The 17,848-nt window shown below is 43.1% G+C and overlaps 1 protein-coding gene across 1 annotated transcript in view; it reads right to left on the bottom strand.

Moving 5' to 3' along the window:
- tmtc1 (transmembrane O-mannosyltransferase targeting cadherins 1) overlaps positions 1 to 17,848 on the bottom strand; it is a 176,534-nt gene that overhangs the window by 48,846 nt on the left and 109,840 nt on the right. The window contains exons 6-7 of the mRNA XM_048607814.1: positions 13,199 to 13,388; positions 797 to 918 (exon numbers count right to left, since the gene is read on the bottom strand). Coding sequence (XP_048463771.1) covers positions 797 to 918; positions 13,199 to 13,388 — 312 coding nt within the window. The remainder of the gene's footprint in view (positions 1 to 796; positions 919 to 13,198; positions 13,389 to 17,848) is intronic.

Here is a 17,848-nt window from a genome sequence, read left to right as displayed (position 1 = left end):
GATGCTGCTTGGCCTGCTGTGTTCATCCAGCCCTGCACCTTGTTGTCACTGTATCCCTCATACAGATTTCAGTGAGGGTTTCCAACTGTGGTCAAGGTCAGTCCAGGGCTGTGGCAAACCCCCATTTTGGTGCTGACAGAATTGAAATTTTGAAGCTAAACTGATAGTGATTGATTATTGATAGCTAGGGGTATCAGAGGATATGCAGAAAAGGAGAGGCAATGCAGCTGATCAACTATGATCAAATCAAATGACAGGTTAGGTCCCCGTTCAAGGCTCCTCACTGTTCCTTTGCTTCACCATGAGCATCCACAAGGTTTTGAGCGTTGCCAAGACACACCAGCCTTGTGGAACTCCCCTCCTTTAGACACAGATGGAGACCATTTTAGCCTTTGAGTTTTGTGCTGCCTTTTAATAAGATCACGGCTGGTCTTTGACCCAAGTCCACATGCCTCACTGTCTCTTACCACAGAAACCATGCGCTCACACTGGCATTCGGTCAAAACACATCTCAAAATTGTTATCAATCAGCCCCTGAAGTTTGTCTGAAGCAGATCCACCAAGTCCCTTAAGACTCCACCCCATAGCCCGGGCTATCCACCCTTAAACCCATCCCTCTCACACATCATCAGTCTGAACCTTTCACCGCCATTGCATTGCCTCATGTGGAAAGGCGATGATAAAGGCTAACCTCTCTGTCACCCCAGGACAGCTGTTTCTACATGTTACTCAGAAGAGGCACTAGGTAAACACCAGACCGTTACACATAACGTGACATGATCAATGCGTCTTTTACCTGGGCATGTACAACACCCGCTCTGCCACCACAAAGCCCACTCTGAAAAAGAGGTTGCTGGCAGGGATGAATGGAAAGACCAGGAATAGCAAGCCCACTAACACCTCTCTGTGTTTCAGTTTCTGCAGAGGGGAAAAGGAAAACGAGAACAAATGAAAATCAGGAAATTGTCAGTTCATTCGCTAATTTTACACACGTAATGTCAAATTTAAAAAAGATACGGCACATGCAATGACTGACGCACACAAACAAACAGGTTTCTGGTGCAAGTCAGTCATCTTATCACCCAAAAACATTGAAACAGGGGCGAGAGTAGGCCATTCAGCCCTTCGAGCCTGCTCTGCTACCCAATATGATCATGGCTAATCCAATTCAGTCCCCTGTTCCTGCAATGCCCCCCATATCTTTTGATTCCTCTAGCCCTAAGAACTATAGCGAACTCCTTCATGAAAACTTTAAGTGACATCAACTCCTTTCTGTGGTAGGGAATTCCACAGGCTCACCACTCTCTGGGTGAAGAAATTTCTCCTCATCTCAGTCTTAAATGGCCTACCCCATATCCTGAGACATTGACTCCTGCTTCTGGACTCCCTGGCCAATGGGAACATCTGTCCTGAGAGAATTTTAAAGGTTTCTATGAGAGCGACCCTTCCATTCTTTGCGAATACGGTGAATTTCGTCCGAAATAATCTGATCTCTTTTCATACGTTAGTCCTGACATCCCAGGAATCAGTCTGGTAAACCTTTGTTGCACTTCCTCCATAGCCAGAACATCCTTCCTCAGAAAAGGAGAGCAAAACTACAAACAATGAAACATACTTATTACTTCCTCTGTTGGGTCACTCCAAGTCAAGATCAGAACTTTAGTCAAGTCAGAACTTTAACTGGTTCATCTGAATAATGGCAGCTCAGGCAGTGCAGGACTCCTTTAGTCCTGCTCTCAAGTGTTAGCTTAAATTATTTGCTCAAATATCTAGATTACAGCTGGAATCCAAAACCTATGATTCAATACATTAACTGTGCTCTACACTGTCAAGGCTAACAAGGCTAACATTGTCCCCAACAGCATTAAGCAATGCTATCAATATAACTTGGCCTCCAAAGTCTTACTTTCCACTCTAACTGTATTGTATAAATATATACTCGCGTCAGAAATGTATCAACTAAACAGCGTCTTCACATCACCAACATACAGTTTTATCTGAGTAACAAATAGAATTAGAATGTAAATCAAGGCAATTTGGGAAAAGTGGTGAAGAATGAATTGTGCTCTGGTGAGGAGTCAACATTTGCAAGTCAGGGGAGAATTAGGTTATGGGAAAGATTAAAAAACTGTAAGTTATTTATTTAAAGCAACATAAATGTAGAGCTGAATGTAAGTATTACTAGTCAGTCACACTGTCATTATGTCTACCACTACAGTTTCAAGACTGCAATCATGTCATTGAAGCCTTTACCCTCACCTAGAAAAGACATCAACTTTGAAGCTTTCTTCCGGTCAAAGAGTTTATTTTTCTTTTATTCTTTTGTGAGATGGAAGGTATCGCTGGCCAAGCAATTGTTGCCCATTCCTAATTGGCATTGAACGGAGTAGCTTGGTAGGCCTTTCAAAGGGCACTTGAGATTTAATCATATTGCTGTGGATTTGGGGAGTCTGTAGGCCAGACCAGATCAGGACGGCAGATTTCTAGATTAATGACAATCGACAACGCTACGACTAGTTTTTTATTACAGATTTTATTGATCAACCTTAAATTCCACCAGCTGCAGTGATGGGATTTGAACCCATGTTCTCAGCGTATTAGCCTATTACTAGTTATTAATCCTCCGGCATTACCGCTACGTAACCATCTCTCCCAAGCACTCAGTTGGTGCAGAGATTATCAAGCATACAGAATTATTTGCTGAACCATATGATTGCTAAAGGTACCGTATCAAAAATCCGAGCTACATCTAGCAACGGGTTTCCTAAAACACTAACACTTGGGAAATTAAGTCTGCCAGCTCATGTCAAAACTCAGGATGCAGTCCTCGTTCATCAAAGGATTTAAAACGGGATTGTCAATTTCTCCCATATAACAGCTCATAAGATCCCAGAGAAAGCTGGGGTCCAGTACAAGCATTGCTGCAAGCAGTTTGAATGGTAATTCAGGTCTGGCAATGTTGTGGTTAGGTGATGAAATTAGCGTTCCATAGAATGGGAGTTCAAATTGTATCATGACGGTTTGATTTCAATCTCAGCAACAACAACCATGAAATCCATCAGACTGTCATAAAAATCTGTAGGGAAGGAAGGCCTACAGATAAGTCTTTTCCTGGCCTACCATGGTTGTTCTCAGAAATGGCCGAGCAACATTAGCAATTAATATTTATGTTATGCCTTTAACGTGGAAAGGCAAGCCAAAGATTTTCAGGGAGACACAGAGCTACATAGGACTGGAGACCAAACATTTGATCTAAAATGCAGGCTGGAAGGAAACTGTCCAAAGGAGAGGGGGTGAACAGGGGTGTGGGCGGTGGGTGGGGGGGACGTGAGGGCAAGGAGGAAAAAGGAGAGAGAATAAGAAAGTTAATTCAAGAGTTTAGGGCTGAGACAGAGATAGGACCAGATAAAACCGAGGAGGGAGTTGAGCATAATTGTGACCATTTTAAATGAGAGATTTTGCCAGGACAGGAGCCAATGGGCGGCGCGGTGGCTCACTGGTTAGCACTGCCACTGAGTCAGGAAACCGGGTTCGATTCCAGCCTCGGGTGACTGACTGACTGTCTGTGTGGAGTTTGCACATTCTCCTTTTGTCTGCGTCCTCCAGGTGCTCCGGATTCCTCCCAAAGTCCAGCGGTGTGCAGGTTGGGTGGATTGACCACGCTAAATTATTGCCCCAACATCTCCAGAGATGTGCAAGCTAGGTAGGGTAGCCATGGGAAACATGGGGTTACGGGGGCTGGGTCTTGGTGGAATGTTCTTCAGAGGGTCAGTGCAGACTAAATGGACCAAATGGCCTATTTCCGCACTGTAGAGATCCTATGATTCTATCATTCAATATAGTCAGCAGGGCTGATTGGTGCACAGGACTTGATTCAAGTGGCTCCACTTCATCAGTGTAAGGAAGCAGCAAACAACACCTTCTTAGGACAACGAGGGAAAGTCAATAAAGGCCACCCATGGCTGTGACATCACTTCCCAACCTTTCCTTAGCTGTTTTTAAACAAACCTTCAGGCTACCACCAGGTTCGGCTCCAGGATTTAGGTATTTCAGTTGACTGAAGAAAGTATGTCTAGAACCAGGAATCACAGTCTAAGGATATGGCGTGGGCCATTTGGGACTGAAATGAGGAGAAATTTCTTCATCCAGACTGTGGCGGGTCTGTGGAATTCTCTGCCACAGAAAGCAGTCCGGGTCAAAACATTGAGTGTTTTCAACAAGAAAGTAGATATAGTTCTCAGAGTTAAAGGGACTAAAGGGTACGAAGCTAAAGAGGGAACAGATACTTAAGAACCGAAAGAACTGCGGACGCTGTAAATCAGGAACAAAAGCAGAAGTTGCTGGAAAAAGCTCAGCAGGTCTGGCAGCATCTGCGAAGGAAAAAGAAGGGTCACCGGACCCGAAACATTAACTCTGATTTTTATTTTTTCTTCACAGATGCTGCCAGACCTGCTGAGTTTTTCCAGCAACTTCTGTTTTTGAACAGGATAACTGGATGATCAGCCATGATCATATTGAAAGGTAGAGAATGCTCAAAGGGCTAGATTGCCTTTTCCTCTTATTTCCTACAGTTCTATGTAGCTCACTGTTCAGGACGTGCCAAATAGAGAAATCAGAATGTTTTCCAGGCTTTTTTAAAATTCATACCTATTTTTCACATCATGCCAAGAACTGAAGGGGTTCAATTTAAGGTGGTCACTAAAAGGACACGGGGCGAGGGTCAGAGAAGTTTTTTTGGAGATTCTGCAGAAGGAGCTCGTTAGTCTAAGGGAGACCAGATCAGAAACCAGAGGAGGGAGCAGAGAAATACTTGAAGATAAAATTGCACATCGAGCATGAGGAACGAGATGGAGATCGAGTGGATAGTCCTCTCTCAGAACAATCCCTTTCTGTGTTGTGAAAGTTCAATAATTCCGTGTGCAAGATCCCATTGCACGTCTGTTCACATTCCAGGCCAGCACAGGAGGAAATCATCGTCTTGGAGCCTGGCTTCGCTGAACGGTAGCAATAAATGTCTCGAGGTTAAAGGGTATTTCTGTTTGCTGGATATCTATATTCAACTTAGACCCCTTCCTGGAACAGAGATCTGCCAATCATGGTTGGGCTTGATGACAGTTGTATCAGTCACTTTTATTGTCAGTCTGCATGGCAATATGATCTTCAGGTTCAGTTAAACCAGACTTTGCTCAGCTTGCTGGTGGAGGTTTACAGCATTCTTGTCGTCACTGAAGCAGGTACAGCTCCCAGTAACTGACTGTTATCACAGAAGGAGTACAAAGCCATGCGCTGAAGCTTGAAGCTTGGATTTTGGATCCGCAGATCTGGTATTGATACTTGCGGTCTAGCTCTGGATGATTTAAGGTGCACTCCACCACAATCCATCATTTAGAAGCCTTCGCCCGCAAATCAATTAAACCAACAGAATTACATTCTGAGAAGCTGTGTGTGGTTTGGTTTACAAACAGATATTGCATTAAACAGAGGTACTTCAGCCTTCACCACAAAGCTATACTTTAAATGTCAGCAGGCATTCACCAAAGAACAATGCCTCCTGACGACGATAAGATTATTTTCTTCGCTCTGGTCCAATCGATTTGCACCACCCGCAGCACTAGGTTTTAATTTCCGTCCTCCCCAGGATATTGTTTCCAAACTGTCTTCAGCAGCTTATTCAAAACCGATGCCGTCAACCACCTCTTCTGCCCTTTCCTGCACCTCCCCGGGGATGTGGGCTGTGATGGAGTCCATTTTAAACCTGCCAGAGCTAGCCCACAGTAGGTCCATGACGGGATCGGTCGGAATGTCAGAGACAGAGGCGTCAACTCAGCAATGGGAAATCTCCCCCCAAAGTCATCACCGCGGGGTCTACCTGTCTAGACTGGGCACAAGTGCCAATCTGCAGAGCTGAATGCCCACCTTTGGGACGAATGGGGGCACTTCACTGGAGTTGTGGCAGATAAGCAGCACTTGGGAACAAGCCCTGTAAGCGACTCTGATCAGTGGGACTCCACCGGGATTCCATCTATTGAACGAAACGATCTCTCTTCAGGGGCCTTCTCAAGACGGAGGTGCCCCCCACCCACCCCCGTTTTCCTTCCCCACACCGGAAGCCACCCTTCTGAGGGTGCAGACCCTCTGACAGGGTTTAATCAATCCACCATAACTCGTTGGTCATTAGACTTGGTGGGAAGTTCAGTTATTCTAAAAGGGTGATCTTCGGAGTGGAGTCAGAAACTGTCCTAATTTAGGTTCGTTTCTTAGGAGAGTAAGGTTCTCTCCACAGAGAGCGGGAGACATACAGACAGAGTTACACGGTGAGAGGGAGGGGGAGAAAAAAAGAGAAAACATGTTAGACACACAGCTACAAAAATAAAGAGGAAAAACAGAAATAATAGAGGGAACACAGACGGAAATAGAGACAGACTGAGAAAAGTCCAGTTAGAGAATGGCACACAGAATAAATTGCCACTGACCGAGCAGAGATTGTAGCACCAATCTGTCGAGGATTGTAATGTTGAAAGGTTGAGATTGCTATCTTCTTTTGCCATTTAAATTGTATTGTGCTTGACGGAGTGTAATAAGTCAGGTCAACAAGAACAGGTCAATTCCCTGGTCTCAGCTTTACTGCCAGGAAGCCACACCAACCACTTATCCCCAAAGGAGGAGGGATGAGGTGTCACTCTATGCCAACCTCAACATACTGCCCGATGCCAGGCATGTTGGTGATAGCTGGAGAGCTGCTTGCTCGACTCCAGTTACCAAGATAGCTGTGTATGGTTATGACTCAGTCAGGATTACTAACACAATGAAATTATTGGCAGTGATATTGTAAAGAAAAAATAAACAAAGAACTGCGGGGATGCTGGAAATCAGAAACAAGAACAGAAATTACTGGAAAAACTCAACAGGTTTGGGCAGAATCTATGGAGAGAAAACAGAGTTAACGTTTTGGGTCCAGTGACCCTTCTTCAGCAGTAATTATGTCCCTAATACTCAAAAACACCTTACCCAACATGAAGAAAGTAGGATCTTGTAAATTGGGTGGTGCAACTCCATCAGAGTTCCAGTTTGCTGCCTGGCATTCTATAAGGATAGGGTTTAGCTCAGTTGCAGTAAGTTGCTCCTCATCAATATTTATATATCAAAGTTCATGACAATAATTTGCATTTTTATAGTGCCTTGGAATCCTAAAGTCAAAGGATAATCCGAGCAGGATTCAGTGTAGGTCGGCAAGCACCAGAGGAATGGATGAACTAGGCTTGGTGGTCATAAATACATAAGCTCATCTAAAACTCTAGCCACTCTCTCTGGAGAGGGTGAGATGGAGTCTTGTAATGGTTGCAGCACAGGAGGAAGCCATTAGTCTCTTGTGCCCAAGCATCCCCTCTGCAACAGCAACTCAAACACAGGAAGGTAGTCAAGAGAGAATTGCAAAAGGCACAGCTGGAAATAACAAAAGGGTTTCCATCACAGCTGGAGTACCAGGGGTTTACACTTCAGAAAAAGGCCCTTCGGCCCATTATGTCCATGCTGAACATCAAACATCGATCCCTTCTAACACTGTTTTCGAGTACTTGGCCCAGACCTAGGTAAAGGTAATATTACAGGTGTAGAACTCGGTGGTATGGGCGAGACGGTTGGAAGTTCAGGGACAAATCGGACCCTGAAATTTCAAAGAGTCTGGCTCAGCCTAATGCATGGAAAAAGCTTGTGGAACTACGTAGGAGAAATAATTCAATGCCTCGAAAGAAGGGAGACACTGTGAAATAAAGAACGCAAAGGATTTACACTTGTTCTTCAACTCAAGCTCAATATCATTCAGAACTCAGTATCACTATCTTCCAAAAATTAAGGGGTATTTACAATCTACAATAATCCTCAACCAGTGGAATATGAAGATCTATTAGCTCAAATTCTTTGTTAAAGCTGCACATTTGCATTGTGCATTAGCAGCTAACGAGACAGCTATTGTACGCCAACAGAATTAGAAAGCCTGCAGGTTACCCATCCACAATCATTGTTTCCTTATCCAATTAACATGAGGCTTGTTACCAAATTACATTTCTCATGCAAGCTCATCTGCGACCGCGCTGTGAATGCTTCTCACTTTGTCCTGAGTTAATTATTTAGTCACTCGTGGAAAAGTTTAGCGGGGGCTGGTCTTTCATGTGGATTGAAATGTGAGGAGAGCTGAGGAAATGCACTCTGCTGTTCCAGCTATGGTGGCAGTCTTCCATCTCACAAGACGATAGTGTGCAAATTGATAGTGAACTCTGTAATAAACACCGCCTGGCATGGCAGACTCTGTCCCCGTTTGCTGCAGACGCTGACAGCGAAGAAGACAGCAGACAAGCCGTTAAAATAGTTGCTGCATTCCAGCATGCCATGTATTCTAACACAGATTCAGTGTTAACAGTCATGACTGCTATACAATAACACCGTTGTGCTTCTTTTGGTAAAGGCAGGGTGTAGCTGACATTTCCACAGAACAGGTTTTGAATCTTAGCCTGACGTTTCGGGCCTAGACCCTTCATTTTCTGATGAAGGGTCTAGGCCCAAAACGTCAGCCTTTCTGCTCCCATGATGCTGCTTGGCCTGCTGTGTTCATCCAGCTCTGCACCTTGTTGTCTCGGATTCTCCAGCATCTGCAGTTCCTACTATCTTTGAATCTTAGCCTGTTCTATCTCTATAACCTTCGACCTACAATCCAATTAACTATCTAGTTCATCCCCACTTTCCTGCTGTCACCAACCACAATCTGTCCTTCAGTTCTCTGTGTAAAATGCTGGAATTATCCACGTAAACCTTTCTGCCCTTGTCTCTTCCTTCAAGTTAGAGTCTTGCAGTTGTACCAAGCCTTCTGTCCCCTGTTGTATCTTTGCTTTGGCTCCTGCGGATGTATAAGATCTGGTTTAACTGGAAGAAAAACAATGGTGTTTTCCCTCAGTCTTCTGGCTCAGTTTTTAGGCATCAACCAAAACCAATGCTAACAGTTTACCAGGTCATCTAGCTCGTCGCTGTTTGGAGGAGCTAGCTGCATGCAACTTGTTTTAGAGGCCAACAGCACAGGAATAAAAAACCCTTTGGCCCACTGCATCTATGCTGGTCAAAATAAAGCGAAAAAACCATTACTCATAGAATCACCACAGTGTTGAAGCAGGCCATTCGGCCCATCAAGTCCACACTGGCCCTCTGAAGTGGATCCACCCAGCCTATCCCCCCACTACCCTGTAACCCTGCATTTCCCACAACTAATCCACCCAGCCTGCTCATTCCTGGACACTATGGGACGATTTAGCATGGGAAATCCACCCAATCCGCACACCTTTGGACTGTGGGAGGAAACCGGAGCACCCAAAGGAAACCCACGCAGACACAGGGAGAATGTGCAAACTCCACACAGACAGTCACCCGAGGCTGGAATCGAACCTGGATCCCTGGCACTGTGAGGCAGCCGCGCTAACCCCTGGATCATGCTTCCTTCCCAGTACTTGGCCTTGTTTGCTTTGGCATCTCATCTGTGCATCTAAATACTCCTTCCATGTTATAAGGGTTTCTGCCTCTACCACCCTTACAGGCAGTGAGTTCCAGAGTCCCACCAGCCTCTGAAACACATCCCAACAAATTCAAGAACAGCTTCTTCCCTGCTGTTATCAGATTTACAAATGGACATCTCATATATTAGAATTGATCTTTCTCTGCATCTCCTCTGTAGCTATAACATTATATTCTGCCTTCTATTTCCCTGATGTACTTATGTAAGGTATGATTTGTCTGGGTAGCACACAAAACAATATTTTTCACTCTATCTTGGTGCATTTAACAATAATAAATCAAATCAAATTAAATTAAACTCTTTGGATGAAAAAGTTTGTCCCCACGTCGCTTGATTTGATTTATTAACAAATTACCCTGGCTGGCTCACTGGTAGGAGCCCTACCATTCAACTTAATAGGAGCCAAACCACTTCAGTCAGGGGGGTTGAAGAGAATACATTGTGTAAAAAGTCTAATTATTTTAAAAATAGCTCAGCACACAGTCAAATGGCACTACCAACCTTAACATCATCCTTTCAAATGTTATAAAGCATTTGCATTTGTACAGCAGCTTTAACACAGAAGGAAAAAAACAATCTGAAACACTTCGTGGAGAGAAAAATAAAGCTCAGATGAAATGGACATGGAGCCAGAAGATGCGAGATCAGGATGATGAACCAAACTGGTGTGTTTTTATGGGGGGCCTGAAATGGTAGACAGAAAGTGAGTTAGAGAGGTTTTAGGAGCGAACTCCTGAGCCCGTGGGTCAACAGTTGAAGACAGAGCCACCAATGGGGCAGAATCCAATGTAGGTCAACCAGTGCTCAAGGAAATGGATGAGTAGAACCTGGTGAGGGACATGGCTATGGCATCTGGGATGAAGCAAAGTTTACTGAGATCGGAAAGCAATGGAAGTCAGAATAAAGAACCCCGTATCGTGCATTATTCGTAAATCACTGTGATAAATTCACAGTGTCAAAAAAAATTACAAGTAACTCCAAACAATGAACGCTTTAAACATCCATCTAGAAACAGTACAAAAAGCAACAGACTAAGGACATTAGGTCATAAACTTTCAAGTTGATTTTGTGACCCAACTAACTGCTTTTATATTCATATTCGGAAAACCGTCACTGGAAATATTTGAGGACAAACATTTCCCTTCCTCTTTTGAGATTGAATTACTTTTACTTCTCCGATTTCCTAGCCAAAACGTATTTCCTTTGTCCTTTTCCAATTACATTTTCCACTAACAATTAAACTGCAGCAGCAGAACTGTCCAAGATGCTTGAATTCTGTTCTGCCCAAGGCAACAAATGAATAAGGGATGGTAATTGCACATTAGGCAGTCACAGAACATGAGCTGAGATCTTAAATGCATCTAAAAGGTTCATACTCAGTGCAATGGAATTCATCTGTTTTCCCCGAGTGAAGTTGAACCTTTCGTGCAATAAAGCGCAACTTTAAAAAAAAAATGCATTTCAGAGAGCAGTCAACAACAATTATAAACAATGCTTTATCTATAGCCGAGTAGCTTGGTGAGATCTATATTCTTTGCCAAAGTTCTGACACTTGAGGATTGTGGTAAACCAGTGGTTATGCTTTTGGACTAATAACGGAGACACCCGGGCCAATAACCTAGAGAATGCAAACATCGGCTCTATGATAGTTGTTTCAGAAGTTGAACTCAGTTTAAAAAAAATCCTGCAATAAACTGGCATTAGTGACAATGATCTGGCAGACGGTCATAAATCCCAACTGGTTCATTTTTTCTTCCTAAGAGAAGGAAGTCTATAGAGTTTTCTGGTCTGACCTATTTGATCTATATGTAGGTTAACTGAAGATAGCCAGCAGGGGATTTACTATTGTCGTTTAGGTAAACTGGTTGATTTAAGAAGAGCAAACCGAGGGATGGTAAAAGTGATGCGGCTTACATGGACATCCCCGAAAGGGGATTGATAAAGAATCCTACCTAACAGGTTTATCAGCAAATGAAGAGGCCCCATGAATTCCAAAGACAGTGCCAGCATGGATCCGACATTGGCTGTGTGACAGGAAACAGATGGTATAGTTGTTTCCATGACTGAGGAAGGAATACAGTGCGGTTCCCAATGAGTCAGTCTTTGGTCCATTGGTTCTCTTTACCTATATTCAGAATCTTGAGTGTGCAAGGCACAATTTCAAATGCACCAATGTCATTAAATGTGGATATACTGCGATGTGAGAGGAGAAAAGCAATACATTTCAAGAAAACTGACAAAGGCAGCCTGGTGGAATGGGCAGGAGGTTGGCAGGTAAAGTTTCATGCAGAGAAGTGTGGAGTAATACATTTCAATAGGAAGACTGAAGAGAGGCAATATATAAGTTAGAAGTCGACAATGTGCAGGAGCAGAAGGACCGGGGGCTAAGTGAGGAGAGTAATTGTGCATTGAAGGTGGCAGAGAAAGTTGACTAGCTGTTAGCAGGATTTAGGGATTAAAAAGTAGAGGCATGGCAGGTAAAAGCAAAGAGATTATTGCGAAGACTGCCCAACTGGAACACGGTGCTTAATTCCGGACACTGCACATTAAGAAGGACATCAATGCAGGACCAGAAATCCAAAACCCTGATACACAATCTTGGAATATAGGTTCAAGTCCTTCCATGGCAGATGGTGAAATTTGAATCCAATAAAAAAAAATCTAATGGAAATCATTTAACCATTGTTGTTATTGTTCATAAAAGTCCACCTGACTCATTGATGTCCATTAAGGAAGGAAACCTGCAGTCCTTACTTAGTCTTACCTGCATGTGACTCCAGATCCGTAGAAATGCATTTGACTCTTAACTGCCCTCTGCAATGTCCAAGAGAGCAGTTAGGGTTGGGTACAAATGCCAACCTTGCCAGTCATGCAAGAACTTAAAATAAAACTAGAGAGGGTACAGAAAAGTTTTTCGATCAATGGTGATTACATGGTCACTTTAGGCTAGCTTTTAATTCCAGATTTCCAGTAAATTCAAATTTTCGCCATCTGCCACAAAAGCAATTTAATCCCGTCTCCCGAAAAGTAGCCTGGATCTCTGGGTTACTAATCCAGTGACATTAATACAATGCTAGCACTTCCCCACTCGTACTTCAAAATGAGCAACAAATACTGGCTTTGCGTTTTCCTTATTCATTTGCAGGATGCAAGTGTCACCGGCAAGGCCAGAATTTATTGCCCATCCCTAATTGCCCAGAAGGCAGTTAAGAGTCAACCACACTGCTGTGGGACCAGAATCACATGTAGGCCAGACCAGGTAAGAATGACAGTTTCCTTCCCTAAAGGACATTAGTGAAACAGATGGATTTTTCTAACATTTGACAGCGATTTCATGATCATCAGTGGACACTTAATTCCAGATTTCTTTTTTTTTGATTGCAAATTCCACTATCTACCATGGTAGGATTTGAGCCCAGGTTCCCAGAATTTTGACTGGGTCTCTGGATTAATAGACTAGCAATAACATCACTAAGCCGTCGCCTATAATGTGCATAGTCAATAAGTGAATGAAAATGATTGGATAATAGGGACAGAAAATATAGTCCCCTCAAGCAAAACTGTCACTCTCTTCAGGAGATTCCCCCAGTGAAATAAACTTCAGAATAATGTGAACCAAACTCTCAAGCCTTTTCAACATACCTGTACAGATAGTAGGCAGTTCCACGTCAACAGTAACATGGCAAGACCGAACACTACAGTTGCCACATTCCTCGTGTCCCACAAAGACTCCACCAATGGGATGCTGCCTACTTGCCAGTCATAGCAGAGGGTTATTGGTGCTAACAGCAGCCAGGCGTTGAAGGTCAGCAGGTAGGTGTACGTGAGAAACCTGCATTGGGAACAGAGAGGAGAGAACTTCTATTTTGTACAGCACTTTCTACGGCCTCAGTTCAAAAACACTTCACAAAAGTTGAGATAACAAGGTGTAGAGCTGGATGAACACAGCAGGCCAAGCAGCATCAGAGGAGCAGGAAAGCTGACGTTTCGGGCCTAGACCCTTCTTCAGAAATGGCAGAAGTTGGTATAGATTGACTCTTGCAGGAAAGGCAGCAGTAAAATTATGCACAGCAGGATCCCATAAATGACAATGCAATCTGTTTCAGTAATTTGCTCAAAGGATAGATATTGGCCATGAGAATTGCCTTGTTCTTTTTTGATACAAGCACCAAGGGATCTTTTACAGTCATGTGAGAGGATGGTCCTCAGTTAAACACATCATCCAAAAGATGGTCCCTCCAACAGTACAGCAGTCCCTCAGTACTGGATGGAATCTCAGCTTGTATTGAACCTCAAACCTCTTGAGTTGTGATTCAATAAAGAACCTTCTGACTTGGACACAATTATTTCAAACACAATTGTAACATGTGTACATCAACAATGAAAACTAAAGAGGACGTTAAACAAAGGAACATGAAGCAAAATGTAAGAATAAATCAAGGTGACACAACTGTTGAATGAGAGGCATACAGACGTGAATGCTCCAAGATTCAACTGGTAGCCAAGCGCTCACCTGACGCACTTGTGGGACACTACAGCCAACTTTGAGCAGTACCTATTTTATCCTTCAGTCATTCAAGATAATGACCAATCTTCTACCCAACATCACCTCCAGATCTCTTCATTGTTAGAAAATCTATCAATTCCAGTCTTAAGCAGATTCAATGACTGAATATCCATTGGCTCTAGAGCAGAGAATTCTGAAAATTCACACTCCTCTTTATCCGAAGCCTATCTGGCTTTTTCTTGTTGTGACAGTGTCACTTGGTGTTCGAGACTCCCTAGCCAGTGGAAACATCCTCCCAGCATTAACCCTGCTGAGCCCCTTAAGAACTTTTCATGTTTCAGTGGTGTCACCTCTAATTCTTCAAAATTCTACAGAACAAGAGAAAGTCAGGAGTGTGAAGGAACACACCTCACCTGCCTGGATGAGTGCAGTTTCAATAACACTCAAGAAACTCAGGAGCACTTAAGGGCAAAACAGTCTGCTTGATTAGTACCTACCTTAAACATTCATCCCTGCACCCCAATGCACAGAAGCAGCATCTATAAGGTACACTGGAGCAACTCACTAAGGACCTTCCAATGATATCTTCCAAACCCATGGTCTAACCCTAATCCTGGCCCATATCAAAGGACAAGGACAACAGATACATGGAAACATGTGTCCGAGCCACACACCATTCTCACTTGGAACTATATCATCATTCCTCAATGTCACTGGGTCAAAATCCTGAAAAACTCCCACCCAACAGCAGTGCGTGTGTATGTACATCACATTGCTATGGACCAGACCAGAACCCCTCAAAATATTTTAAGAAGATAGCCTAGATACTAACTTTTTCTTATTTTGAATGTAGGTATGAAGTGCCTGTTCTAGATGTGATGTGACTGGTCAAACTACTCAACAGTAAGCAAAACACAATTTATGTAAATACTACAGCTAAAATACAAACAAAAGAAAGAGGAATTTAGAACGACTTAACTGCTGGAAAACTTAACTGAATATCAGATACAGTATTTATTACTAATTAACTGTTCCAATTTAGAAACATCCCACAAACACACCCCTTGGCAAAAAGGCAAAAATCAGACACACATTCTTACATGCAGTTCTCCAATCCAGGAGGAAACAACATCAAGAGAAATTTCAGACTAAGTAGCAGCTAGGTATCATTTACTGAAGCTTCTAACTCTTTGAGACCCTAAACAGCTTCTGACTGCTCTACCTTAAAAAAACTGGACAGCCTGGTCTGTGAGAGCTGGTCACACCCATTCAGACTGTTAAAAAAACCCAAGCCTCTTAAGTTGTTTACTCAGCTGACTTCAATAGCCAGTTCGGTGCCTCTGCCTTTACAACTTCTCTTCAAAAAAAAAACCCAGGACCAACTTTTAAAATGACAGTATCATCATAAAATGTGGCAGTTCACCACCATCTTCTCAAATTTAAATTAGTGATGAGCATCAATGACCTGGCCAGCAACTTCTACATCCTATGACTTTTTTTCTAAAAAAAAGGCCTTCAATCTCTCTTCTTTAGACAACACTCTCATCCCAGTAATTCTTCATTCCTTCCTGCTAATACTTGCGTATCCCTCCTCACATCCAGATATAAAAACAAACCTGCACACAATATTCCATGTCTGGCCTCACCAATGTCCTGTATAATTGTATAAAAGTAAGATTTCTTTACTTTTACACTCCATTCCCCTTGTAACAAAGGCAGGCATTCCATCTACATTTCAAAATTCTTGCATACTAAGTCTGTGATACACTTGCAAAAGATATGCTGGTTTCTCAGGACACCAACATTTCACAGTCTCTCACCAAATGAAATATTCTGCTTCTCATCTATCCTCAAAAAACCTGAACACTTTGTCCATGTTGCCCACAGCCTGCCATCTCCTTGCTATCTCACTTTGTCCTTCTATAATCCTAGTGCAGCCTCAATTTATTCTCTCGCCTGACATTATACTGCAAAACCTGATGTGTTACTTTTGTCCTTTGTAACGGATTCTAGCATTTCCCCTCCTCCCAATTTACACACCAGCTAAATAGAAAATAAAATACCGCAGCTGCTGAAAATATGAAATGGAAACAGAAAATGCTGAGTATTTCCAGTATGTCTGACAGCACTTTTTAAAAAAAAATCACTCACGATATGTGGATGTCACTGGCTGGGTCAGCAATTATTGCCCATCCCTGGTTGCCCTTGAGAAGGTAATGGTGAGCTGCCTTCTTGAGCCGTTGTAGTCCCTGTGCTGTATGGAGGCGCGCACTAGTGTTAAGAGGGAAATGCAGAATTTTGACCCAGCAGCAGTGAAGGAAGGTTGATATATTTCCAAGTCAGGATGGTGAGTGGCTTGGAGGGGAACTTGCAGGTGGTGGTGTTCCCATGGATCTGTGGCCCTCATTCTTCCAGATGGAAGTGATCGGGGGTTTTGGAAGGTGCTGTCTAAGGATCTTTGGTGAATTTATGCAGTGCATATTGTAGATAGTACACATTGCTGCTACTGAGCATCAATGGCAGAGGGAGCGGATGTTTGCGGATGCAGTGCCAATCAAGTCAGCTATTTTTCCTGGATCATGTCAAGTTTCTTGAGTATTGAAGCTGCGCCCATTCAGGCAAATGGGGAGTATTCCATCACACTCCTAACTTGTGCCTTGTAGATGGTGCACAGTCTTTGAGAGTCAGGAGATGGGTTACTCGCTGAATTTCCTAGCCTCTGACCTGCTCTTATCGCCATAGTATTTACATGGCTAGTCCAGTTCAGTTTCTGGTCAACAATAACCCCCAGGCTGTTGATAGTGGGGGATTGAGTGATGGTACAGCCATTGAACGTCAAGGGGCAATGATTAGATTGTCTCCTCCTGGAGATGATCTGTGCCTGGCATTTCTGTGGTGCAAATGTATTTGCCACTTGTCAGCCCAAGCCTGAATATTGTTCAGATCTTGCATTTAGACTTGGTCTGTTTCAGTACCCGAGGGTTTGAGAAAGTGCAATGTTTGGCACCAATCACTGGTGAATATCACCACCTCTGACCTTATGATGGAGGGGAGGCCATTGATGAAGCAGCTCAAGATGGTTGGGCCTAGGACACTACCCTTTTGAACTCCTGCAGACATGTCCAGGAGCTGAGATGACTAACCGCCAACAACCACGACCATCTTCTTTTGTGCCAGGTATGACTCCAACCAGCAAAGAGTTTCGTGGAGAGAAACAGATTTACAATAACTTTGCATCAGAACATTTATTGACTGCGCTCTCCCTCCTTCCTTGAACAACAGGGTTATGTTTGGTACTTTCCAATTAACACAGACAGTTGTGAAATATCAGAAATGCCTGATGCCCAGAACCTACTCTTCCAATATCCCTGCAGCCACCTCTAATAATCTTAGGATGCGGGAATTTACTGACTTAAGCTTCTTTACTTTTTCTGGTATATTTATGTTAATAACATGAATTTAATTGAGTTCCTCATTCTCACTAGACCCACAATTTCCTTCTATTTCCGAAATGATTCACATCTCTTCTACCTACAGGCAGTTCCTAAGTATTTGTTCAATGTCTCTCCCATTTCTCCCCATATAATTTCTCCTCTCTCTGCCTGCGAGGTCCCCACGTGGGCTGGCATGAATCTCATCTTTTTATGAGTGTACAGAAACTTTTACAATGTTTTTATTTCTAGCTAGTTTACTCTCATTCTCTTTACCATCTTTATGAAAATCTTGTCATACTGCACTGAACACTAAATAAAAACCAAAAGAACTGCGGATGCTGTAAATCAAGA

Source organism: Rhincodon typus, chromosome 18, assembly GCF_021869965.1.
Source record: "Rhincodon typus isolate 14 chromosome 18, sRhiTyp1.1, whole genome shotgun sequence".
Lineage (NCBI taxonomy): Eukaryota > Metazoa > Chordata > Chondrichthyes > Orectolobiformes > Rhincodontidae > Rhincodon > Rhincodon typus.
The sequence above is the reverse complement of the archived record's forward strand: the minus strand, read 5'-3'. Positions and strand labels throughout refer to the sequence as shown.